The sequence below is a fragment of the Podarcis vaucheri genome (assembly GCF_965113315.1).
Source record: "Podarcis vaucheri genome assembly, chromosome: 10".
Taxonomy (NCBI): Eukaryota; Metazoa; Chordata; class Lepidosauria; order Squamata; family Lacertidae; genus Podarcis; species Podarcis vaucheri.
The window spans coordinates 52,227,241-52,252,990 of NC_138748.1; the positions used below are offsets into that span (position 1 = coordinate 52,227,241).

General features: G+C 43.3%; 1 protein-coding gene across 1 annotated transcript; it reads left to right on the forward strand.

Annotated features, from left to right (window-relative positions):
• The first annotated feature begins 5,987 nt into the window (after positions 1-5,987).
• LOC309542051 (cystine/glutamate transporter-like) lies at positions 5,988-25,248 on the forward strand. Its single transcript, XM_082240564.1, has 12 exons — positions 5,988-6,500; positions 8,331-8,457; positions 10,430-10,545; positions 12,493-12,618; positions 15,041-15,140; positions 15,635-15,679; positions 17,471-17,594; positions 18,822-18,925; positions 19,664-19,760; positions 21,646-21,795; positions 23,664-23,841; positions 24,816-25,248. The coding sequence occupies exons 1-12, from the start codon at positions 6,287-6,289 to the stop codon at positions 24,878-24,880; spliced, it is 1,446 nt and encodes a 481-aa protein (XP_082096690.1). The 5' UTR covers positions 5,988-6,286; the 3' UTR covers positions 24,881-25,248.
• The last annotated feature ends 502 nt before the right edge of the window (positions 25,249-25,750 follow it).

The following is a 25,750-nucleotide window of genomic DNA, read 5'->3' on the forward strand; positions in this document are numbered from 1 at the left end:
CCCATTTGATTGCTCTCCTCAGCTCTGTCTGGCCCTGCCTTGCTGGATTCTGCAATGATTATGGCTCTTAATACCGGTCGCTTTGACTTCTTAGGACAGCATCTGCAGCAATGTTCTTTTCTCTCACTGTGCATGCTTTTATTTGTGAGGAATAGCTCATGTCAGGTGCACCGCTTTGATATCTTTGCTTAGGTCAGTGGCAGAGCTGTCTTTAGCAAAGATCCACTCAGCGCTCCCTTTTCTGGAGGGGGGGAGTTGTTGAGCTTTTTTGGTGAGGGGAAATCGAGAGCAACAGAGAGGGGCTACAGATCAAGAGAGACCAGTATGCATTTGCCGCCCCCCAGAGTTCACAGGACCCCCTGCACCCCCGGGTAAACACGGCCCTGGCCAGTGGTCAAGGTGCTTTGAACTGCCCTGAGAACTACGGATGAAGGGTGGTACACGGACGCCAAACTTTAACTACCGTAGTTTTTATTAAAGGCTTCCTTGTGTAACAAACAAAAACATAAAAGTACATACAGTGTCTCCACTTTCAATTCATGTTTACATTCTGTATGAGACACTGTTGTTATATGCATTATGCAATTGGGGGATAGGAGAGAGAGGGAATTTCATGGTGGAATTCTTGTTGCAGGATTTGCCAGTATACATATATGCCATGGCTATTTCTTGCTACACACAATTTTGTAAGTTTCTGTTATATGTGGTTTTTTAAAACAATAAATACATTTAAAAGCAGCCTCTGAGGCTGCTGTGGAAAAGAAAATAGCAGGAAGTGAGGTCCTGCTTAACCCCTTCCCTTCCTACCGTTTGTTTATCTGTGTTTCCACCACCCAACAGTTTTTCTCTTTGTGAGGGAAAAAGATACAGAGAACCCCGTAACAGTTCCACGCATGTGGGAAAGCAGTTTGTGAGGGTGGGGCGGGGGGGCTGATTTTAAGCAAACAAATGGCAGAAAAGGCAATGGTTTTTTGTTTTTGTTTTTTAAAAATCCTTCTCCCTCCCCATGGTAGCCTAATAGGCTACTTTTCAGTTTTTTAAAATGGGGGTAAGACACACATAACTCTGCAATATGTAGTTGGACTCAATTCCTTTTAAAATTATTATTTGGAGCAGAAGAACCTGACAGATTTATAATTTGCCAATAAACTCTCTGGGGGAAGTCCAGATTCTTTACCAAAAGGCAAACAAAGTTTCAGGCCTTTGGGACATGGACCGAGAAGAGAGGAGGGGGAAATCAATAACACATCTATTTGGGGTATTTGTGTGCAAATGTGAAAGGTCTTTTCAGTTAAATTTTGTTTAAAGAAAGCAAGAGTTGTCTTTCCCATTCTGGAAACAACCCTCCCCCAGATAACCAGATCATGGTCAGAAGGTCAGAAGGACTTTTTTTAAAAAAAACCTATTTAGATTTGAACCCTGGCCTCTTCTCAAATCCTTCACCCTGAGGGTTATAAAAGCAGAAACATCTTATATAATACAGAACAGCATGAAATGAACTGAAAACATTTCAATGTTTGTTCTATAATCTTGCTTCTGGTATTGGAGGTGGTATGGCTCTGAATATCAGTTGCCGGAAAGCAACAACTGTATTGGCCCATGTTGCAGATATCAGTATTGCACAGTTTGAAGCGACTGGAAGCATAAGAACTGACTCCTTTTGGAAGAAACCATTGTTTGGGCCCATAAAAATATTAGTCAGACTTTTACTTGCAGAACTCTTTAAAAACAGAACATAAGCATCAAAGATAAAACCAAAACGTATTGTGCTGTCCAGAACAGGCTCAACATTTTAGAAAATACGAAATAATCCAAACAGATCGATAAGCAAAGGTCTCTCTCTCTCTTCAACTACATCCATTTTTCTAGAGATCTTTTCCTTGAAAGCTATGTTTACGTTTTCTGTTCCCTGTGGCCAGGAAGACTTAAAAACACCACAGCTTTCAAGATGGCGAGTTTGCAACTCAGTACCTTTGTCACCTGATCTAAGGTTCACTCTCAGCATAGAGTAGGGAAACAATAAACAGCTAATCATTAACTAGGTACAGCTCAGAGTCCTTTAGAAACCTGCTGTGAAAAACCACCAATGTTAGCAATACACATTTAGCCATTTTCCATTTTAAACCTTCATCAAGACACATGCATTTTCATTTCAGTGTCAATTAAGCCAATTATACTCAACAGCCTCATCTGCTTCTTGTGGGCTTCCCATAGGCATCTGGTTCACCACTGTGGGAACAAAATGCTGGCCTTTGGTCTGATCCAGCAGTGCTCTTTTTATGTTCTTAACAATATTCTCCCCGTTTCATTGCCTGAAAAAAATCATTATTTGATTAACCAGATTTGTTTCTGTCTCTAATTCACATGGTCCCAACTGTTTGTTATATTAAGAAATCTGATACAAACAAAGACAGAAGGTAAAGGAGGAAAGTAATTGAGGGATAAAGCAGTCTAATTCATGCATGAAGGGGTTAATACAATAGAGTAAACTATCCTGCCAGGCTTAGCTATGTCACTTCCCTTACCTTGAGAGGAAATAGGTAATCAAGCCCATGGTTCCCTCCAATCTACCCAAGAAACTTCAGCTCAACTGCATGGGTCTTGCCAGCAACTCTTGAGCTCCTATACCAATAATCTAGGAACTAAGTTAAGTTTTACTACCTGTGCAACTTTTTCTGAATGCTGCATGGCAAAGCACATGAATATGACCTTTGGAGAGTTTGTAAGTAAACCATTTTTAACTTGCCAAACATGTGGTCTTGGAACTTGGAAGGGCATTTTTAAAGGTATAGCAGCTGTTATTTCCACGCTTTGCTTTGCTACGTATCTTGTGATTTTAAACATTTTGCTGGGGTTTTCTCACCTAAGAGTACTTGCCCCAAATTTGGATCTTGGCATTCTGCCACTAGGCTACAGCCCTTTCCCTGCCTGAGGCAGAACAAATGCATTTCCCACACCCAAAGGCATGGTGCTCTGTATGTGGTATGTGGTACATACTGCCTCTGTATGTGGTATGTGGTACATACATGTAGTATGTGGTACATACTGCCTTACATCAGCAATGATGCTCACATGCTGGGGTATATACCTAATGGCTTTTTACGCACCAGTCTGGAACCTTTTGCATGTTTACTTGTCTATCTTTCAAACTATTATGTGTGTATATTTATTTATATTTAAAAAATTGCATACCACTGTGTCATAGCGAAGAGGTTTACAGCAATAAATCTTTAAAACCATACAATAAAACCCATTATAAACTTAAAAACAGACATCAGTTAGCCATTGTGGTTAATTAACCATTGTAGAAGGTTGTATTCTGAATTGCCTGCATTCACCTGGTTGGCATAGGAGGCAACAAGAAGGTTTTTTATTATCATAGAATCGTGGAATTGGAAGGGACCCCAGTCATCAAGTCACCAACTCCCGGCAATGCAGGGATATTTTGCTATTTTGTCTTTTTCTACTCGATATAAAATTCATAATATAAGAATAATTATAGTGTTATTTTGGTACCTGAATCAGAGCATTTCGCAAGCACCTCTCTTAATTTCTGGCAGTAAGAACAGGAGTGGTTGCTTGCCTTCATTCATTTCAGTGTGTACAACTAGTTTTCACCATGTGATAACAAATTGAAAAACTAATGCTTTTCTGCCTCTTTCATGTCACCCAGAGCCAGCCACTTGATCTGACCATCTCACTCTGCCTAATGATAGGGGCGGCCCGTTTAACTCCAGTCATCTAAAAGGTCTATGAACGCGGCCCTATTAGACTTGATGGGTTTTTGTTTTATTGCCTTGCTTTGTACATAAGGCCTGCATTTTATCACTGAGGCAATGGATGAGACAGACATTTTGTCTGCCTTTGCCGTGTTTCAGGAGTCGACTTTGGGAGAGTAAACACTCTCTTGGCAACTAGAATAACTGTGCCCCATTTCTCTGATGGGCTTAGACATCCATATTCCCAGCAGGCCTCTCTCCCTCTCTGTATTTATTTTGGGACTCCTTCTCCGCCTCTGGACTTCGAGCCTTCTTTGTTGCTTTTTGTTTGTTATCATCACCGACAGATGCCCTTAGAGCAAACAAAAAGGGAAGGGGTGTAAGTAGAGGAGCACACGGCGCAGGCATGAAACCTGCATGATATGCAGACAGTGGAATTTGCTGCCACAGGAGGCCACTGATGCTAATTGGGTTTAATAAAGGATTAAATTGCTTGAGAACCAATAACCCCATTAGTGGCTACGCATGCTAAGAGAAAAGTCCTCGCATTGCGTGCCGCAGGAACTAATATGATCTCCGGGAGGGCAGCCGATAAACATCCCCTTCCTTTCTCCATCACTTAGCACAATAGGACAGGTCAGCCTTGCAAAATCCCACTCCTTTGGGGTGAATAATGTTTTCCGACATATGGAGAAAACACTATTTGCTTCCCCACCTTTCCAGAGCCTCCCCCCGCCAGTCCTCACTGCACTAATCATTGAATAGGTAGGGTTACCTTGCTACCCTCTCACAATTTTTTACAGACTGTTCAAACTCATGGCAGGAGGCAGGGCGTTGTGTTAATTTCATCGTAAAATCACCAAAGACTAACAAATATACTGGACATTGACTTTCAGGAGTCAGAGCTGCCCACTTTTATCAGATGCATGAAGGCATCACTTAAGTATGTATTTGCAGACCCTCCAAGTGTCCCTATTTTCCAGGGACATCCCTCATTTAGAGAAGTTCTCCCGGCTTCTGATTTGATCCCACTTTTCCTTAGGACGTCCCTATTTTCATTGGAGAAATGGTGGAGGGTATGGAGTTATTTGACTGCCGAGCCGTCTGAAGGCAATCCTGTATAGGGAAGTTTTTTTAAATGTTTTATTATGTTTTTATATATGTTGGAAGCTGCCCAGAGTGGCTGGGGCAACCCAGTAAGATGTGTGGGGTATAAATAGTAAAATGATTGTTATGGAATGGGACGCCCCTATTTTCATTGGAGAAATGTTGGAGGGCATGTATTTGTAAATTGTTGGCATCCATCTGCCTCAAGATACAATGGAGTGCACTTCCAGGGGTGAAGTCAAACCACAGTGTTAACAGCACTGAAGTGATTTCCTGGGGGCACAAGCCTGGCCTGTGTGTATGGAAGTCCTGGGTTGCCCAGATGAAAAGATCCCCCTCTCAGCCTTGCTGATGTGGTCCAAAGGAAAGCAGAGTAATGTGTTTGACACCAGCTTAGCTGCAGGAGTTGCCAGAAGGAGGCCTACAAGGCGCCATCTTAGGGACTCTGTTATGTACTGAGTTGAATAGGATCCAAACTGCAGCAGTCTGATTGGTCCTAAAACAATAGGATCCAAATTGCAGCAGTCTGATTGGTCCTAGAACAATAGGATTCAGAATGCAGCAGTCTGATTGGTCCAAGAACAATGCAGCAGTATGATTGGTTGGCAGGAACCACCCAATCATGCTCCAGATATAAGTGAATCCACAACCTGATTGGCTTACAATAGAATTCCAGAATTAACCAATCATGTGCAGCCCATTGTGTAAATAATGTATATAAAGCAGATACTTTGAGGGGACTTTCATTCATTCCTCCTCACCACTATGAGCTGAATAAAGAGCATGAAATCACTTTGCGACTCTGAGTATATTTCAGACTCTGTTCTGGATTTGTGTAGGGTTTACTCCTTAGCCTTTTCCTCAAGATATCCTGGAAAGCAGAGGTGGTTTAGGATCACAGTTTTCTTTCTCCTAGATGGGCTCCCTTCTGAGGTTGACAAGCCCATCTGCCCCTCGCTTCCCTCTGCAGCACATGCAGAAACCACCTTTTTGGCCATTGGGCCCACCGTTGGTTGACATTTCTTCCTTAAAAAGCTCACGTCATCCACCAGACATGGAGACAATATCCATGGTTAAGACTGGAGCTTGTACATACTGTAAAACCAAGTGGAGCACATCCTGATCAAAAACAAACTGTTTGTGTGAAAAGCCGGGAATTGGACTTGCACCACGCCACGTATCACTAGCTGTGGACAAAGCCCTGCAGCAGACTTCCGTTTCGTGGGATTTGGGCCCCCGTTTCCCCTCCCACCTGATATTTTTGTTTAAATATTTGTTTACTTCATGCTCCTGTTATTCCAAAGTCTTCCCAGACAAACTGTACTCTGCCTGCTAAGCAAAGAGAGAGCGAGAGACTGACTGAGAGGAGAACTGAGCCGCAACACAGGGGTCCGGAAAGGAACTCAAGTTGTGCTTCATACGGGGACTTCCTGTGGTTCCGCGGGGACACTGAAGAAGGCATGGGAGTTTGCAGGAGGAGCAAAGCACCGGCAGAGGTGAAGGAGGCCGTGTTCCTCAGGAGGAAGATCACCCTCACCCGCGTCATTGCCTTGGGGGTGGGCACCATGGTGGGCAGCGGCATCTTCATTTCCCCCAAAGGAGTCTTGCAAAACTCAGGCAACGTGGGGGTCTCCTTACTGGTGTGGCTGGCTTGTGGGATCCTGTCACTATTTGGTGAGTTGTTTGGCTGCTTGGTGGTTTAATTTCCTTTTTCACATACAGCGTCATGTGATAGACAAAAATCCCATGACTGCAATCATGAAGCAGGAATTCTAACAATCATAAAGGGGGAAAGTCTCCTCTCCCACCCCAGCGTGTGGAAATTGTGGTATAACAACTTAGGGTGTGTCCTCTTGGGGATGATGGAACCTCAAAATGGGCTTCTGTGGAGGACAGTGGGAGAATCATACACACACACACACACACACCAATATTAAATTCAGTTCTCCACATTTCCACATCAGTTTGTGATTTTTTTATTTTTTAAAATAGTCCTCATGAAATTTCATCCACATTTTAGTGTGAATTTTTCCTTAATATACACAATTCTGTATGCAATGTTGTGCAATGCACATATTTTTGGGGCAAAGCATATTTTATTATGTATATTTCCCCTAATACAATACACTTTTGTATGCTATTTCCACAAATATATCCATTTTTGTGCACACTTTACCTTAGTATATGTATTTTTTGTACGCATTACTTGACTGGAGAATTGCATTATTGCTGTTACTATTGCTATTATTACTATTAAATGTCTGGGTGGAGGATAGCCTGGTTTCAGTTGTCAATGCTCTGGCAACCTCCAGGTTAGACTACTGCAATGTGTTGTGTGTGGGGCTGCCTTTGAAGATGGTTCAGAAACTACAACTAGTGCAAAATGCAGAAGCTCAATTGTTAACAGGCTCAAGACGGCATGAACATATAACACTGGATCTGGCCTGACCACAAAGGCTTCCAATTTGTACTGGGTTCATTTCAAAGTTCTGGTTTTATATGGCTTGGGACCTCTAAAGGACCACCTGCCCGCGTAGGAACCGAACCCTGAGATCATCATCTGAGGCTCTTCTTTGAGTCACAAGAAGAGAACGAGCTTCTTCTGAAGTAGCTCCCCATCTATGCAACTCTCTCCCATGGGAGGCCTGACTGGTATGAATGAACTTTGTCAACATTTTGGTACCAAGCAAAGATGTTGATTTTCCCGGGCATTTGGGTAGCACCAGTGATTGGATGTGTTTACGTTGATTATATTTTTAATATGCTTATGTATTTTCTACCATACTTTATTCTTGCAATTGGTTTGGAACTGTCTGTTGTGGGAAGGTTACACGCTAGAACTCGGTTTGCCTTTTACCTGGTTTGCCTTTTCATATTAATCTTTTTGTTCTCATTATATTTTTATGGGGGTTGGTTAGTTGCATTTTATAATCGTTATACTGCTTTTATGTTGCTAAGAAACATTTTTCCCCCTTTTAATAAAAAAGTGGATTAGACATTTATTGGAGAGAGGCCCATGTGCAGAGGCAGATTTAGGGGAGTGTGACTGGTTCAGTCGTACTGCATGCAGAACCTCGGGGGGCCCTACAGAAAAGTGGGGGGTGCTCAATATTGGTGTTGTCCAGGATGCTGCTGAAATTTGAGACCCTGAAGTCCTCCACTGCCATCTGGGGAGGTTTGAATCCCAATTTGGCCATGCAGCCACTGGGTGACAGTGGGACATTCATCATCTATCAACCCAACCAGGATTATTGTGAAGATAAAAAGCGGGGGCTCCTTTGAATGAGAACCGGACAAAAGAATGGAAATTACCACTACTGATGACGATGATGATTATGCATCTCAGTTCTAAATATCCTTCCATTGGTACCAGTCCAACTTATTTTAGTGCAACTGAATTTCATATCAATGTGCTTAGAATTAGGGATATTACTCATCAGATAAGGGTGATGGTGATGTTAAGAAATGCACACAGGGTTTACATTTTTAATGTTTTCTTTCTAGGAGCCCTGTCCTATGCAGATCTCGGAACATGCATCACCAAGTCCGGCGGTCATTACATTTACCTGCTAGAGACACTTGGACCACTGCCTGCTTTTCTAAGATTATGGGCGGAATTTGTTATGATCCGGTAAGGGCAGCTTTAACTTCCCATTGTTGTGTGAGAAGGGGAGGTTCTCTAGGGTTTTACTGGGAGTTTTGTGTCTCTTTAAATCTCTCAACAGGGGCACTGTTCCAGCTGTGTTTTTAAAAGCAGCCAGCTGGTGGATGCAGCACCACTGAGATCTAACAAATGGCTGCAAAGACGTTGAGAGGGAGGGGAGAGGGAAAGGAATCTAAGAAAGAGATGGAGGGGGGGGGAGAATGAATGAAATAATAGAGAAAGCCCTATGGGAGAATAAAAACAACACACACACAAACATGCACACACAGCCTTTCTTTCAGTCATGACATGAGATAGATGAATATTTTCTTCCAATAAGAAGACCACCACTGTACTTTTTTGCAGCAGCCACAACAAAAGGTCTTGTTCTATAGAAATCAGTTTGATATATGATCTGCCCCTCCACCAATACCAGATAGCTACTAGATAAACAGAGCCGTCTGCCACAGAACATCTGGGAGTTGCTTTCCCTGAGGAGAGGGATCTCACCGCTTGCAGTACCAGGACAGAGCAATGCAAACACATGGGCCCACTACCCTATTTCAGTGCAAATACAAGAATACACACACACACACACACACACACACACACACACACACCACTCATCGACCACCCCACCAAGGTCAGGCCCATCCGTTCAAAGCTTGTTCCCTTTTGTGTTTGCTTTGCGTGTGTTGTCACAAATGCTGCAGAATTTAGAGGAGAAAGCGGGGTTGGGAGCTGGGGAAATCATTCTACCTCACACCAGAGGGGGGGTTGATGGAGCATATTGTAAAAGACTGGCCAATGGCCATCAAAAGGCTTCGAAAATACGGTAATCCTAGCGGGATGTTGGTGAGGCTCTGATCGCCACATTTCAAGGCCTTTCGCTCCATCCCGTGCATTTCCCCTGTCTACCCAGGGCTGTATGAAGAACTGAGCTGAAAGCTCCCCAATGAATAATATGGGCCAAATGTAGAACAGAGAAATGAAACCCAGCTTGGAGTGGGGCTTCATTTCCTGTCACTTTTCAGAGCAGTGCAATATCCACCATCATGTTTGGGGGCAGCACACCATCAACAAAGGCAACAAGTATCTCCCCCCCTCCCCATGGGAGGCAGCAGCACCAGGGCATTCTTTCATCAGCCTCACCAGCCTTTTGCTTTTCCCATAATACCATGGGGCATCTGGGGCATATTGAGGAAAAGCCTGGGTTCTTATTTTGGTGGTTGGGCCACCATTCTCTCCCCTGGTCTCCAAAGCAACATTAGTTCAACAGTTCAAATGAAATGGTGGTGGGCTATTGAAAGAAAATGGATTTGGCCTATGGTTTGCCCTGAAATCAGAATCTTGGCAGAAAAGGAGTCTCACAGCTTCTCATTCAGATCCTGAAATTGTAGGGTTGGAGAGGGACCAATGGTCATCTAGTCCAACCTCCTGCAATGAAGGAATCACAGCAAAACAATCCCTGATAGATGGCTATCCAACCTCCTTCCATGAAGGAGAGTCCACCACATTCTGAGGTACAGTGGTTACAGATGCTTCAGGTTATAGACTCCGCTAACCCAGAAATAGTACCTCAGGTTAAGAACTTTACCTCAGGATGAGAACAGAAATTGTGCGGCGGCAGCAGGAAGCCCCATTAGATAAAGTCATACCTCAGGTTAAGTACAGTTTCAGGTTAAGAATGGACCTCCAGAATGAATTAAGTTCTTATCCTGAGGTACCACTGTAGTCCATTCTCCTATCAGACAGCTCTTAACGTCAGAAAGTTTGCCAGAAAGTTTTCCCCAGTCCTCAATCCATGCTTTGGAAGAGTGTCTGAATGTCTTCATTTGTGGTTGTTTTGAAGAGCAGACATCAACAGGAGCAGACAGAAAACATAGGTGAGAGGGAGACAAAGTTGCCAGAGAAAAGACCAAAATAAAAGAAATGTTTTTGCCTTTGTTTCATTTTCCAGACCTGCAAATATGGCTGTGGTGTCCTTGGCATTTGGTCGGTACTTAATCGAGCCTTTCTTCGCCCCGTGTGATGTCCCTCCTTTGGCTGTGAAACTGATTACCACCACAGGAATCAGTGAGTACCAAAGAGAACTAAGTATCTAAGGTTGCAAGTTAATCCTAAATGTACCTGCCAAATATTAATACATTTCTCATTGCCTCTTGTACATTTGCAGATATTTCCACAGCAAAATATCATAAATATGCTGAGAAAGTTCACAAATAAAGCAAATCTTCATAGCTCATAATAATTGTTTTTATTATGAGTGAAGAACCCTTCTCTAAATGTTTGTACTGATAAGGAGATATATTTTTAATACCCCCACTTTTGCATCTCCACAACTGGCATTTATCAGACTGTGCTGCTGAGGCCAGTACCAATAATAATAATAATAATAATTTGATTGATTGTACCCTGCTCGTCACTTGGTTGCCCCAGCCACTCTGGGCTGCTTCCAACAGAATATTAAAAAACACAACAAAATATCAGACATTAAAACCTTGATTGCTTTAACCCAGCAATAGCCAATACAGTGCCCTCCAGGTGCCAATGGACTCCCATCAGCCCCTGCCAGCATGGCCAATACTCAGGGATGATGGGAGTTGTAGTCTATCAAACTTCTAGAAGGCACCAGATCAGCCGGCTGCCCCCACTTTAATCTCTTACTTAGCCTCATTGAGAAACTGCCTTTCATTCCCAATAGCTGCATCTCAGTTCACTCTTAGTAGTCCATATGTTGTTGGACTACAGATCCCATCATCCATTCCCATTAGCCATGCTTACTAGGGTGGCTGGGAATTGGGATCCAGAATGTTTGGAGGGGCACCAAATCTGCTACTCCTGCCCTATACTAAGAAAAGAGATCCCCAGTGCCGTATGATAACCACATGAGTTCTCCTCAATTCACAATCCTAACCTTGTCTACTCAGAAGTTATTCCTACTGAATTTAGTGGGGCTTAAACGCAGGTAAGTGGGTTTAGGATGGCAGCCTTAGTTCTCACAGGCCATCCATGAAATGCTGAGATCTTTCTTCCTGGTCTCTTTAAAAAGTTTGCTAGATATATCCAAGGCAGTTTGTAAATGAACAGAAGCTGCTTTTCTTTTTGTTTGATGCTGTCAGCCAGTTGGCAAAGGAAAGGGCTTTTCAAAACCACGGTTAAAAGCTATTTAAAAGCCAGCTAGTTAAAAAACAAAACAAAACAAAACACCACTCACCGGCAATATTTAGAAACAGCAGTGCTCTTGCATGTTTGAAAGCTTCACGCAAACAGTTGTAAACTCCTTCCTTATAGGGCTCCTCGGCCTTTAAGCTACTTGACCAGCAGAAATGCAGCTGCAGCTTTGCTTTATTTATTTTTTAAAAATATTGAGAGGCTGCTGTATCATTTTTTTAAAAATCAGAGCAATTTAAAACAAAAATACCCAAAACCATACAGTAAAAACTCTCTCTCTCTCTCTCTCTCTCTCTCTCTCTCTCTCTCTCTCTCGTGTGTGTGTGTGTGTGTGTTGTTGTTGTTGTTGTTGTTGTTGTTGTTGTTGTTGAAAACAGACATTGATTAGCCATTGTGGAAAGATGTATTCTTAATTGCCTGCACAGGTCTGGCTGAATTTAAGAGTTTTCAGCAGGCATTTAAAAGTTGGCACAGAAGGCACCTGCTGCAGAGATCCGGCAACAGGGATTTATTGACATTTCTGCCAGTCATGCTGGAGTCCTATCAGAAAGCCCCATCAAGCTTGTGGGGTTTTTTCTAATGATCAGCACTTTTAGTAAGTAAGCTTGCTGGAGAAGCAGTATTTCCATCTCCATGGGCTGTTATGACACAGAAGCATTTCTGGTTCTGTTTTTTTAATGTCAGCAAAAAGTCAACACTCGCTAGCTGTTCCAAAAGCACAAGCATTGCAGACGCAGCCATTCCTGGTGATTTCTCTCTCCTCCTTTTTCTTTCTTTCTTTTTCCTAAAAAATATTTATGCATTTTCCATTTTTCTATTTACACTTCACATCTCTCTCCTCCTTTCCAGCCCTAGTCATAGTCCTCAACTGCTGGAGTGTGAGCTGGTCTGCCAACATACAGATATTCCTCACAGCCCTCAAGATGGTCACGGTTGGTCTGATCATCGTTCCTGGGATGATGGCGCTGGGAAATGGTAAGACTGGCCAGAACCCCCCTACATGGCATGAAATAAGAAAGGAGCATCAGAAGGGGCAGAAACTGGCAGTGGCAAAGAAATAGGAAATATGGGGGTGGTCAGAGAGACTTGCCAGGGGACAACAGTAGGTTTGATAACAGAATTCTGTGTGGGGTAGCGCGGGTGGCGCTGTGGTCTAAACCACTGAGCCTCTTGGGCTTGCCTATCAGAAGATCGGTGGTTTGAATCCCCATGACTGGGTAAGCTCCCATTGCTCTGTCCCAGCTTCTGCCAACCTAACAGTTCGAAAGCACACCAGTGCAAGCAGATAAATAGGTACCACTGCGGGAGGAAGGTAAACGGCATTTCCGTGCACTCTGGTTTCTGTCATGGTGTCCCGTTGCGCCAGAAGCAGTTTAGTCATGCTGGCCACATGAACCGGAAAGCTGTCTGTGGACAAACGCCAGCTCCCTCAGCCTGAGAAGGGAGATGAGCGTCGCAACCCCATAGTCTCCTTTGACTGGATGTAACCAGTTCTTTACCTTTTTTCTGTGTGGGGTACTTTTCCAGACTCACAGTATTGTAGAGTTGGAAGGGAGCGCAAGGGTCATCTAGTTCAACCCCCTGCAAGGCAGGAATTTTGCCCAATGTGGGGCTCAAACCCACCACCCTGAGATTAAGAGTCTCATGCTCTACCAACTGAGCTATCCCACTTGAGCCCCAGGTAGCTTTTATGCATCCATGGTTCTACTGAGGGCCAAGCTCTACATGCAGCCTACAAAGTAGGCACTCTGCTCCCTTTCTCACCCCAGGATACAGAAGTGAGGGATCTCACACCTAGGTGGTGGAGCAAATGTGGTCTTTCAGGCATCTCTAGCAAGCCCCTGGGACTCTTCCTAGGCCAAGGGTGGGAAATCGTTTTATCTCTGCAAGCCAACTTTGACAGGTGCGGTAACCCACCTGCCTAGGGCATTCCCTAGGCCATACCTCCTGCCCCTGGCTGCTTGGGGTGCATCATTCAGACGGTGCCTCTCGCAGGCCTGGCTGGTGAGTTGTGTGCCTGTGCCTCTGATTTATACTGTAGAAGAATGAGCATCATATCCATTTCTCCACGCCCTTTTGCCTCTGGCCCCAGGCACCCCAGGCCTGTGGCCCCTGGAAAAGTCCCCACAAGGAAAAGTAACCTTTAGGCTGAAAAGGGGCTCCCGGTTCATGTCAAGGTGTGAAGTTTTATGTGTGCAGAAACTGCCAGTAAAAGTTGGAATATGCTGGAGCAGCGGTTTTCAACCAGTGTGCTGTGGCACCCTGGGGTGGCTTGAATGATGGTCAGGGGTGTCGCAGGCAACACTGGCTTCTGTCCCTCTTTCCTTCCCTCCCTCCTCTGAGGCCCTCTCCTGTCTCTGCCTCCCATAGGCTTGCACAGATGTTTGTTGCAGCAGCTCTGACCACAAACTCCCCAGGCAAATGGTGTCTCTGGGGCTGGCCAGGGGGTGCTTTCCAGGCCCCTGTGGGGCAGTGTGAGGAGGCACCTCTCTTTGGGGCGGGGGGGGGCAGCTCAGAGACCAGGGGCAGCAGCTGCGGCTGCCCAGAGGACTCCCAAGGAAAGGAGGCTGAGAGAATACTCCACAAAGGAGGGTGTTCGGAAAAGGGTGAGAGGCTGCCAGCTCTGCAGGCAAGGGGTGACATAACTCAGCTCCTGAGCTCCATAGGGGTGCCGCCGAAAGAATGTAGTTGGTCAAGGGAACTGTAGACTCAAAAAGGTTGAAAACCTCTCTGCTAGAACATTCTAGCGGGTCTTCAACTTTTCGAAGCGCAGCTGTTGTTTTTCATGCTGTGTGTCTTAGATTAGTTCCAAGGCCATTCAGTGAGCAGTTTCTTCTTCTTCTTCGTCTTCTGACTTCTATGCTTTACTTTCATTTTGCATTTTATATTCGTGTGGTGCAATTTTTCTGCTGAAACTGGTTTTGCTCTAAATGAGCTGAGCTTTGCCTTGCTAGGGAGCTAGCAACAAACTGCACGATTTATGCCTTAGTAAATCTCTCCTTAAGGATTTTTTTTCCCTGCTGTCTGTGTATTTTATTTTATTTTTTGAATCCATGCACCTGCCAAGGTTCTTCTACTCTGCTAATCAAACAATGTCCGGGCGTTTTCCAGGTCTTGGTTCCCAACAGTTCACCCATAGTAGCCAGTTGAAGCCCTAAGGCAGAGAAGATGCATATATGTAGATACCTTGGGTCCCATTTCCCTCCCCAACAAAGCTCCATGCTGGGGGAGTCTGCACCTGTTGAACTTCTGCATGTTTTGCAGAAACAGAAGCAATGATACATGGCCTGATCCAGCCAGTTCTCCTTATGCTCTTATCTGGCTGGGCACAATGGAAAATGCTTCTGACCCAGGATGGTGTCCGCTGATGTATATACCTGCTCTCATTGTTTTTCAGGCCGCTATGAAAATTTCCAGGACAGCTTTAACACAACTTCACTGACACTTGACAAGCTGCCTCTTGCTTTTTACTCTGGGATGTTTGCCTATGGAGGGTGGTAAGTCTTTGAAATTCTAACAGAGCTTTCTACTGTTTGCTCAAATGTCAGAAAGAAAATGCAAATTAAGCAATAAATAAATAAATCTGTACTTTACTCCAGAGCTGGCACAATCCTGGATTGCAGATAATATTTATCTATCTAGTCTGCACCAAATATCTGTTGTAGGGTTGGGATATAACTCACAGTGTCATCTTCCTTTGTTCATTTCTTTTGTGAATTACTGAGGTGATCGTGCTTCACAGCTCATTCCCTTTGGTAATTTTGATGCTCTTTTGTAAGATTCCATAGCTGTTTTCAAAAAGTCTGGCGTGCATTTTTATCTATCTATTTTTATTACAGACATAGAATATATGTATACATGGAAAGGAGAATACTTTCGCAAAGTGAAGCTAATATAGCAGGATTCGTTATTACTGGGGTTGGAGGGCGGGAGGTTTTTTTTAAAAAACCACACATATGTTGACCTTGTGACTCTTGATTTCTTATTTCAGGTTCTATATAAGCTTTGTAACAGAGGAAATTGTAAATCCTAAACGGTGAGCAAACGGGGGTTGGATGGGTTCCGTTCTTTTCCGGTGTATGAAACATGTGTTTCCAAAATAATTGAGAGCATCTGAGGAAGAAGCAGACCAACAGAGCAAATGTTAGGAGGCAGAGTCTCTTCAGCAGTGCCCCAAAGAGGAGAATCCCTGTTAAGTTGTGGGTGAACATATCAGACGACACAGCGATTCTTCAAACAGCTCTTGTTTATTCACAGGCCAGGACAGAACTGAACTGAAGGGTTCAGTCAGCCTGCTGATATAGAGCTCCAGTACAACGTAACTGTATCAACTTTCTAAAACTATCCAATCACTGAACGTCACTTTCAATCCCTTTTTTGCATAACTATCTACAGTATCTCCCTGCTGGCCCAGGGTGAGAACTTCAGTACATAACAATCCCCTCAGAGTTGACCTCAGGAAGAGTTAAAAAAAGACTGAGTAAATTGGCATGAGAAGATCTTGCTGAAACAGGCCAAAACCCCATCTAGGTCAGCCTCATGTTCTCACAGCAACTAACCAGATGCCAATGGGGAATCTCCTGTCTGAAATCCTGGGAAGTTGCTGCCAGTCCGTGTAGCTAATACTCTAATAGAGGGATCAATAGTCTGACTCAGTATAAGGCAGCTTCCAGTGTTGCTGTCCATTAAAAGAAGCAGTAGCACAGGTGTCAGCTACAACACCCATCCATCCAGCTAAAGCTAAAGGTCAGGGAAAGCCTTAGTAAGCAGGTGAGTTTTCAGTATACATCAGAAGCATCCATCATTCGGTACCTTCTGAATCTCAGACAGTGAGAGCCCCACTTCCATCCGGCTTTCAGATGACCACAATACAAGTTGTGTCAGTATCGGCTAAATCTCCGCAGTAGATCTCAGTGATCTCCTGAGTCTGTACAGAGGGAAATGGTCAGCCAGCCCTGAGTTGCTCCAGCTTTATACATTAGCAACACCTTAAAAGTGGCTTGTTGGTTAACAGTCAGTGCAGTTCCTTCAATAGTTCAATACATGAGGCAGTTTGTATAAAAAGAGGGGGAGGGGCTTATTAGGGTTTGCTATTCTTCTTTTAGGGTTTGTTATTTTCTTTATTATGTTTCTATATGTGCTGGAAACCGCCCAGAGTGGCTGGGGAAATCCAGGTAGTAAAAAAAAAGGTTTTTGAAAATATATATAATAAACTCAGAGGTGGGAGCAAACACGAAAGGGAATGCCTACTCATTTGAATGGGGAAAGAATGAAGTTGGTTCTCATTAGAGAGTAGGAGATATTATTATTATTATTATTATTATTATTATTATTATTATTATTATTTAATGAGACATTCCCTGCATCTTCCAAACTAACCTCAAGGACAGAGTGACCCACAGTGCATGAATCACAGTGGCTAAGCTATCGCTATCTTGAAAAAGACATATTTATACATACAGATGCGTAAAGAAATATAATGCAAGCAACACATAGCCATCCAGCATATAATAGGGGGGTCAGGGAGGTCATTAGGCTCCCCAAAGTAGCCTGTTCTTTGAGAAGAGATATTCAAGTGTCCCTGTTTTCATCTCTACACCTTTGGCAGGTCTTGTCATATTTGGCGCTATCTTACAAGATAGGAAATGTGGGGTGGGAAGATAGAAGGCACCTTGAAATGTGGACCAAATAAAATTCCTGACTGTCTTTATTTTCCTATTTTTGCAAATGTCTTCTACATTATTCAAGGTGGGTGGCCACAGGGTCAAGGGAAATCTGTCTCTAAAATGGAACCGTGTATAAGAGGAACGGTGCTTTTCTTCTTCAGGAATATCCCACTCGCTGTAATAGTGTCCTTGGCCGTGGTTACAGGGTGTTACATCCTTACCAATGTGTCTTACTACGCAGTCCTGACACCACATGAGATTCTCAACTCTGACGCAGTAGCTGTGGTGAGTGTGGCAACTTGCGTGCTATCTGTATTTTTAGACCAATATTACCAGGGGGGCAGAGGAGAAGGGAGATGGTCTAGAAGGCCTATTGGACATAAATTTAAGTAACAGATTGTAAATTCCTAGGGCAGACATCTGTTTCCATGGGCAGCGAAGAGGAAACATACATGCTTTCCTAAACAACATTTGGTTTGAGGAAGAATCTTTAAATTGTGCACCTATAAATGAGCAAATCCAGACAGAATACAGAGTACTCCTAGATTTTTTGTTCTCTCCAGATCAATATACCTTCATTCAGCATTAAGCAGCAATTTTTGTATTGGCTTTCAACTGTCTGAACACAAATTTGGATAGGCCTTTTTGGCTGATGTGCTGACCTCTTTTAGTTTTGACTTATTTCACAGGTGGTCTCTGCTGGCAGCAGGGCTGTGGCAGCTTTCAAATGTTTTGCACTGTCTTGTGACATGCACAACTAGCTTCCTGTTGGACAGAAGTTATGTACTCAATCCAATGAGTGCCTGGCTCTCCAAGAACGACTTTTGTCACTTGAGGCCAAATATATATTTCTCTCTCCCACCCAGGGCTGGCCCAGTTTTTGCTTTTTTATTTATTTGCAGTTGTTGTTGACATCTGTCCATCTCCCAAGACAATGGAGGAGTGTACCTTTGGGAGTGTCAAACTGTTGCAGAGTTAAAGCGCCGTCTGCGGCTGCAGAGACTGATATGGTAGAGACATGTTTTGTTGCAGCAGGGGCAGGTGAAGGCATCCAGATGTGCTGCTGCAGATGCACCATGGTGTGTGTTCTCTCTGTGCTCCTTCCAGGGGTCATTCCTCCTCTGGTCACTGCTGTGGATACGCAACCTGTCTGTCTCCAGGCACTGCAGTTGTCTGCAAGGGATTCCCACACAGCAGGGTTGATATTGCCAGCCAGTATCCCTCCTTTTCCTCCCAGAAGCTCAAGTGACCTAGATTGTTCTCCAGCTCCTTGTTTAAACCCCACAACAACCCTGTGAGGTAGATTAGGGTGAGAGGCAGCGACTGGCTCACATGGCTCGCTGGGAATTTGAACCGTAGTTTCCCAGGTCCTAGTCAGACACTCTAACCACTACACTACACTGCCTTCGTTTACTGTATGACATAATGGAAAGTTCTACAGAACTCAAAGAATGGTACCCTGTGATACTGTTGGTTGGCCTTACTGATAAAGCTGTCTTGGTTTTCTTCCAGAGTTTTGCTGATAAAGCTTTCAAGAGCATTTCCTCTGTGATTCCAATACTTGTAGCTCTCTCGTGTTTTGGTGCTTTGAATGGAGGAATCTTTGCTGCTTCAAGGTAAGGGCTTGCCGATTTCAAAGCAAATGTCTTTATTACAAGAAACTGTTCACAGTTCCTTATCTTGTCAGTGTCTTCCTTCTACCAAAATGCTACTTTAGGGAATAATACAGAAAGCAGCCATTCCCCCCCCCCAAATCTGCCTTTTGTACAGAAATTCCAGTTCTTATCTGTATTTCACAAACCTATGTAGAAATAACTTCCAAATGCTGGGAAGTTATGGCTAAAGAAACACAGCACAGACCTAGGCTATAAGAAAAATATTTTTCCGCACACCTTAGGGATAATGCCTATATAGAAAGGGAAAAAAGTCAAGTGCATTGGTATAGTTTAAAGAGCATTTGCTCCCCGACTTGACATATTGAACTCAGCACAATTCACTTCAGTAACGACAGCCATTTTTTGCGAGCTGATATTTCACAAAGAACCTTTCTTAAAAAGCCAGTCAGTGGACAGCGAGTGGTGGAAGCTAGAGAACAACTCTGAATAACGCTTACATTTCAGTGAGAGGAATATAAATAAAAACGAAGTCTTCTCCCAATTTACCAGGTGCAATGCTGCTGTGGTGGGGTTCTCTTTTCCTAGAGTATGTGATATCCCTAACACTTTATGGTTTCTAAGGGGGGGGGGAAAAGAAATGCTTTCTTTTAACGAAAGGAGTGTTTAACAAACCTCCAGTAAGCATAGCAAAAAAAGGAAGTGGAATTCAATGTGTGATCAACTGGTTTTCTTCCACAGGATGTTGTTTGCAGCTGCCCGGGAAGGACAGTGGCCAGCTCTCTTTTCAATGATACACCTTGAAAGACACACTCCTCTTCCAGCCTTGATACTAATGGTAAGAGCTTCAAGGTTTGCTTTAGTGTGCGGTTGGACATAAAATGCAGTGTATGGGCCTGGGGGGGGGGATTTTGCCCTTGGATGGCTGATGATGTTTTAATTTGAAAAGGGGGAGAACTAAATGTATTAGGACTGTTTCTTAAATGATTCCAATACGAGATGGGTGACACCTGGTTTGAGAGCAGTACATGTGAAAAGGATCTAGGTGTCTTGGTTGACCACAAACTTGACATGAGCCAACAGTGTGACGCGGCAGCTAAAAAAGCCGATGCAATTCTGGGCTGCATCAATAGGAGTATAGCATCTAGATCAAGGGAAGTAATAGTGCCACTGTATTCTGCTCTGGTCAGACCTCACCTGGAGTACTGTGTCCAGTTCTGGGCACCACAGTTCAAGAAGGACACTGAGAAACTGGAACGTGTCCAGAGGAGGGCAACCAAAATGGTCAAAGGCCTGGAAACAATGCCTTATGAGGAACGGCTAAGGGAGCTGGGCATGTTTAGCCTGGAGAAGAGGAGGTTAAGGGGTGATATGATAGCCATGTTCAAATATATAAAAGGATGTCACATAGAGGAGGGAGAAAGGTTGTTTTCTGCTGCTCCAGAGAAGTGGACACGGAGCAATGGATCCAAACTACAAGAAAGAAGATTCCACCTAAACATTAGGAAGAACTTCCTGACAGTAAGAGCTGTTCGACAGTGGAATTTGCTGCCAAGGAGTGTGGTGGAGTCTCCTACTTTGGAGGTCTTTAAGCAGAGGCTTGACAACCATATGTCAGGAGTGCTCTGATGGTGTTTCCTGCTTGGCAGGGGGTTGGACTCGATGGCCCTTGTGGTCTCTTCCAACTCTATGATTCTATGATAGGCAGTGTCAGGCACCATAAAGGTAGAATGTTCTGTTTCCATGTTTGAAACAAATTGGCCATACCACATTAAGACCCTGGTTTTAGCCTCCATCTTTGGGCAGGTAACACTTTGTCGCATCCTTGGCGTCGTACTTAAAGGATGCTTGTTAGCTACTGAAAGAAGACAGGTGGATAAATGAATTGTCACTATATTTTCGATAAGAACGGCTGAGTTTAGCTGGGGTCGTTTTATATTGTTCTTAAGTGTTCCATGTCTATTTTAGGGTTGCCATATTTCAGAAAGTAAAATTCCTGATACCTGGAAAGTTGTTGAGTTGTTTGGTTTTTTTTTGTTTTTTTAGGAAACCACCCAAAATTGAAGAGCTTTTTTTGGGAAGCCTGACCCCAAAATACTGATTTTGAGCTTTTTGAGCTATTTCAGTTGCTTTTTCCATTCCATTGCCATACAGGGCTTTCCCTGACAAAATCCCCACTAACGCCATTTTTATGCCCAGAAAACCAGGACATGTTAGGAATTTTCCTGACATGTGGCAAGCCTAGTCTATTTGTATTTTGTATTTGTATCTTTTTGTTTCATAAGACTGATTGATACTTTTAAATGTGTTTGTGGGAGAAGGGGGATATTGTGTTGTTTCTTTTGTTTCAACTATTTAAAGAAACACTGCCAAGTTTGAAAAGCACTGCCTTAAGTTATCTGGGGTTTAGGGTTTTGTATATTAACACAAGACCCTTGAACCTGGGCTGGTAGCATGTGGGCAGCTGGTGTGGATGTTTCCATAGACATGTTACATGCTGCCGGCCTTCTGCCCCCATCAGCAATTTTGTACTAGTTGGGAGTTTCAGGGCCAAGCCCACCATCAGGTCTCATCAACTGAAAAAGTTCCCATAATTCTGCTCAGTAATAATGGACAAGTGTTATACAGTAATTAGTCACAAGGAAAACCTAAAAGTAGCATGGAAAACTGGTTTTGTATTCTACTGACATATTTCCAACACTGCCATTTTTCTCCATCTGCAGTTGCCATTGATCTACTTGATGGTGTCCATTGGTGACCTCTATGGGCTGTTGAACTTCTATAGCTTTTCACGCTGGTTCTTCATAGGACTTGCCACCCTGGGGCTCATGATACATCGTTATCGGCATCCAGAACTGCCAAGACCCTTTAAGGTAAGAAGACTAAAGATAGTGGATACAGGGATGTGTAAATCTCTGCTTCTATCTTTTACCTAGTGTAGTGGTTGGGAGTTACTCGTGCGTAAACTGTCCCCGTTTGGGAGCTTGGCTGCCTGGGTTAAACCGTCCTGACTGCACAGCCCATCTCAGCGTGGCTGCCTCAGTCACTAGCAGAATCTGTCTGTGGGCGTTTCTTAAACCTTTGCCAGCATAAAAGCTGTTTGACACCCAATCGTCTCCACCTCTCATTGCGCGGGAGTCTCCTGCGCAGGGAGGGCATGGGTAGTGGAGGACCAGTGCTCTCCTCACTGACTTCCAAGGAAGAATCCCGGAGCCTTTCCACCTCTTCTCTCATTTGCTCTCCTGGATCCTTGGTGTTACGCTGATTTCCTTCCCCCTCTATCAAGCTGCGTCTCCCCCTAGTGCTGGTACCTTCCCCTGCAGAATCGGAGAGCCTCTCCTTCTCCTGTTGCTCTGGTGTCAGTTCCCTGACACCTAGCTAAAGAAAGACAAAGGCACATAAGGAAAAAAGGGAATCCCAGAGCACAAAAATCCAAACATATTGGCCCAGATCAGACATAAAGCTCAAGTGGTTTGTTGCTCTCACCCTGTAAGATCTCAAATGTATACTGAAACCATGGTTTTATCTGCCAGACTAAGCCTTGACCCCAGGGAGGATTGCCCGATACAGGACCCATTTTCATCTTGTAAGCAGAAAGATGAGGAAACTGCTTTAACCACAATTTGCTTAATGAAGATGGGGTGCCCATGTTTTGATATCCATTTGCAGCTAATCTTTAACCACCTCTTATATGGTCAAGTGTAATGCTTAACCATGGTTAAGGAAAGCAAGTCCAATGAAGTCTGTCTGAAGCTATTATTTCATAAGCTGCTTAGGGAAATTTCATTGCTAGGTGGCCATATTCTGTAAATATTGTGTTACATAAGCAGAAGCAAAGTGTGACCTTGCTCACAGGCTACTAACTGAACAAGGACAAAAGGGAATCACGGATCCATTAGAAGCCAAAAATAGGAGAAGGGGATGGAAGACACAAGAACTACCCACCCGGGAAGAATGGCAAATGAAGGTGATGGACTATATGGAACTGGCGGAAATGACTGGCAGAATCCGAGACCAGGGAGAAGAGTCAGTGGAAGAAGATTGGAAGAAATTTAAAGACTATTTACAGAAATATTGCAAAATTAATGAATGTTAGAATGATGTCAGAATGAAGTTAAGTGGTTATAGCAGCACTGTTATAAAGGAGTATGAAAAAAATGGTTTGTTAACAGGTGAGAATCCAAAGTTACAATATATTAAGTTAAAGGATTAGGATAAAAACAAAGAGGGAAAGGATTTGCTGAATTAACTAACTGAACTGGAATACAAAAAAAGGGAGGTGTGAGGAGGTCAGGGAAACAAGTAAATGAAAGACAAGACATGGAAAGATTGGTTTGTTTTTAAATGTTTTTATTTTTCTGTATTTTGTATTTTTCTTTTCTTTTTTTCCTTTCCCCCCCTTTTTCTTATTTTTGTAACCTTTTTTGAAACTTTAATAAATATAATTTTTTAAAAAAGGAGAAGGGGAGAAAAATGCCACCATAACATGCCAGTATTTGGGAAGAAGTCATAAAGAAACCCTAAACCAGCTCCTTTTCCTGCACTTTATTAAAACTAGAGGATGGAAACATTGTTAAGAGCGTTGTTGTTGTTTTTAGGTGCTTTGTATAGGGATGAGTTATGGTCCTTTCCATCTCTCAGATTAAATATACTACTCTTCTCCATGTTCAAAACATGTTTCTTTTTTGCATTTATGCTTCATGCAGAACTTTATTTTCCGATTTGACCCCTTTTCCTTTAGGTGCCTTTGTTTTTCCCACTAGTGTTCACAATAGCCTCTTTCTGCATCGTGGGGACATCCCTGTATTCCGATCCTGTGAACACCAGCATTGGCTGTGCTGTGACTCTGTCTGGCTTGCCCGTCTACTATCTGGTGGTGCAGAAGACTAGGATCCCAGGCTGCTTCACATCCATGTTCAGTAAGTATGGCATCAGCTATGGTAGCTCAGAACCGTGAAAGGGAAGCTTCAAAATTAGCATAAATGAGGCCCAATTTCACATGTGGCACATGACACTGTTTGTGGATCAAAAGCTGTCAAGAGGAGTTCTGCATCTCCAAAGAGTTGGGGACGAAGTTCCCTCTGTCCTTTTATAGACTATAGATCTGCAAATGCCAACAACTGTGCAGCAGAAACTATGCTCAGTTTAGGACGGACAACAATCATGTGTGAAACTTCTCCCTGAAATTAAGCTAGTACTCTGATATTATTATTTATTAAATTTTTATACCACCCTTCATCCAAAGATCGCAGGGTGGTTTAGAGTATAAAAGCCACAAAAATACACACCATAACAACAAACCCCCCTGAGATCTTTGGATGCAGGGTGGTATATAAATTTAATAAATAATTGTGATAATATGCACGGTCCTCCACAGTAAACTGGGCCGGTTGCATTGGCTGTGATTGACGATTTCTCCTTGTCACACATATAAGGACCCAAAAAGCACTGTACTTACCTTATGAAGTTTTGGTAAAGACACAAAGAAGATAAATCAATGCATGTATAATACTGCTTAGAGCTCAACCACAGGAAAAGTTAAGAATATGTCTAGTTCGAATGAACTTGGTAGAGACTGGAGAAGAAATCTTCAGGAAGGCGTTCCTCAAGACTACTTCACAAATTTTAGCAAGTATATATACCTATCTGTATAGTGTATGGCTCTGCCCTGTTAACTACCAAGAGGCATGCTAATAATTTTAACTGCATGTAAACAGGGAGTGAAACCAGATAGCTTCTCTCACACTTCATAGGGAATAGCAGGTTCACAATGTGGACCACGATACATCTGATGTGTGAAGCAGCCAGAGTTTTCTGTTTTCGCTGAAGAACACCAAATGATGCCTCTCCCAAACTAAACTTTTCCTCTGATTTCCTTGTTGCATTTGTCTAGATTCCATCACAGTAAAATTGCAGATCCTGATGAAAGTGGTGCCCCAGGATGTCCTAACATACTGAAGAATGTGCAACCCTAGGACCTTTCAAATCTGTTCTTTGGGAGCTCCTCACACTCCAACCATGTGGGATACGCCTCCAAGTCCACTTTTAAACAAGGGAGAAAACTGTGACAAGCCATTCTTTCCTTACCAACGATTAGCCAGAGCATTTGGATATCAGAAAATTAAAGGGTGGTCTTGTTTTGGGCAAAAAACATAACCCAGTTCTGCTTAGATCAGGAGTGGGAAGCCTCAAGTCTCTCTGTCAGGCCTTAAGACTCTTTCTAGACTACATCTCTCATCAGTCTTGCTCTCTGAATCCTCCCAGAGGGCTTTTGCCCTTGAACTATGGTCATGCCTCCTACTTGTCTGGATAGAGGTGTGAGTTTGTGAAGAAATCTCCGACTTTGGCATGGTTGGAATGTTAGGCCAGTATTTCAATCTCAGTATATAGGCTACTAGAGCAGAAAAATTGGAACAGACCAAGGGTCTGTGAGTTTTGTCCAGGTGGTCTGCAGTTGTTCTGTTAAAACAATGGAAAAGCATACATCATCTAGCACAGTACATTACACTAGCTACAACAGGCAGGAAAATAAATAAGCGGTCTGCCAAGACCCTCAGCCATTTTCAGGTGATCCATGGAGAAAAGAATTTGGGAACCACCAACAGAATGGATACCAGACTTTATAGTATATTAAAAGCTGGTGCCCAGCTGAGGAAGCTTGCATATCTACGTGTAGAAAACCAGTGAAAATGGAAAATTCAGTATGATCTCACCTTGCTAGAGACAGAGCAAAATTAATGTTGCTTAAGAATGGATTACCGGATTTTCAAGGTAATCCTTATACAGTGGATACTTTCCTGGGGTGGGTGGAACAGATAATGGGTTATT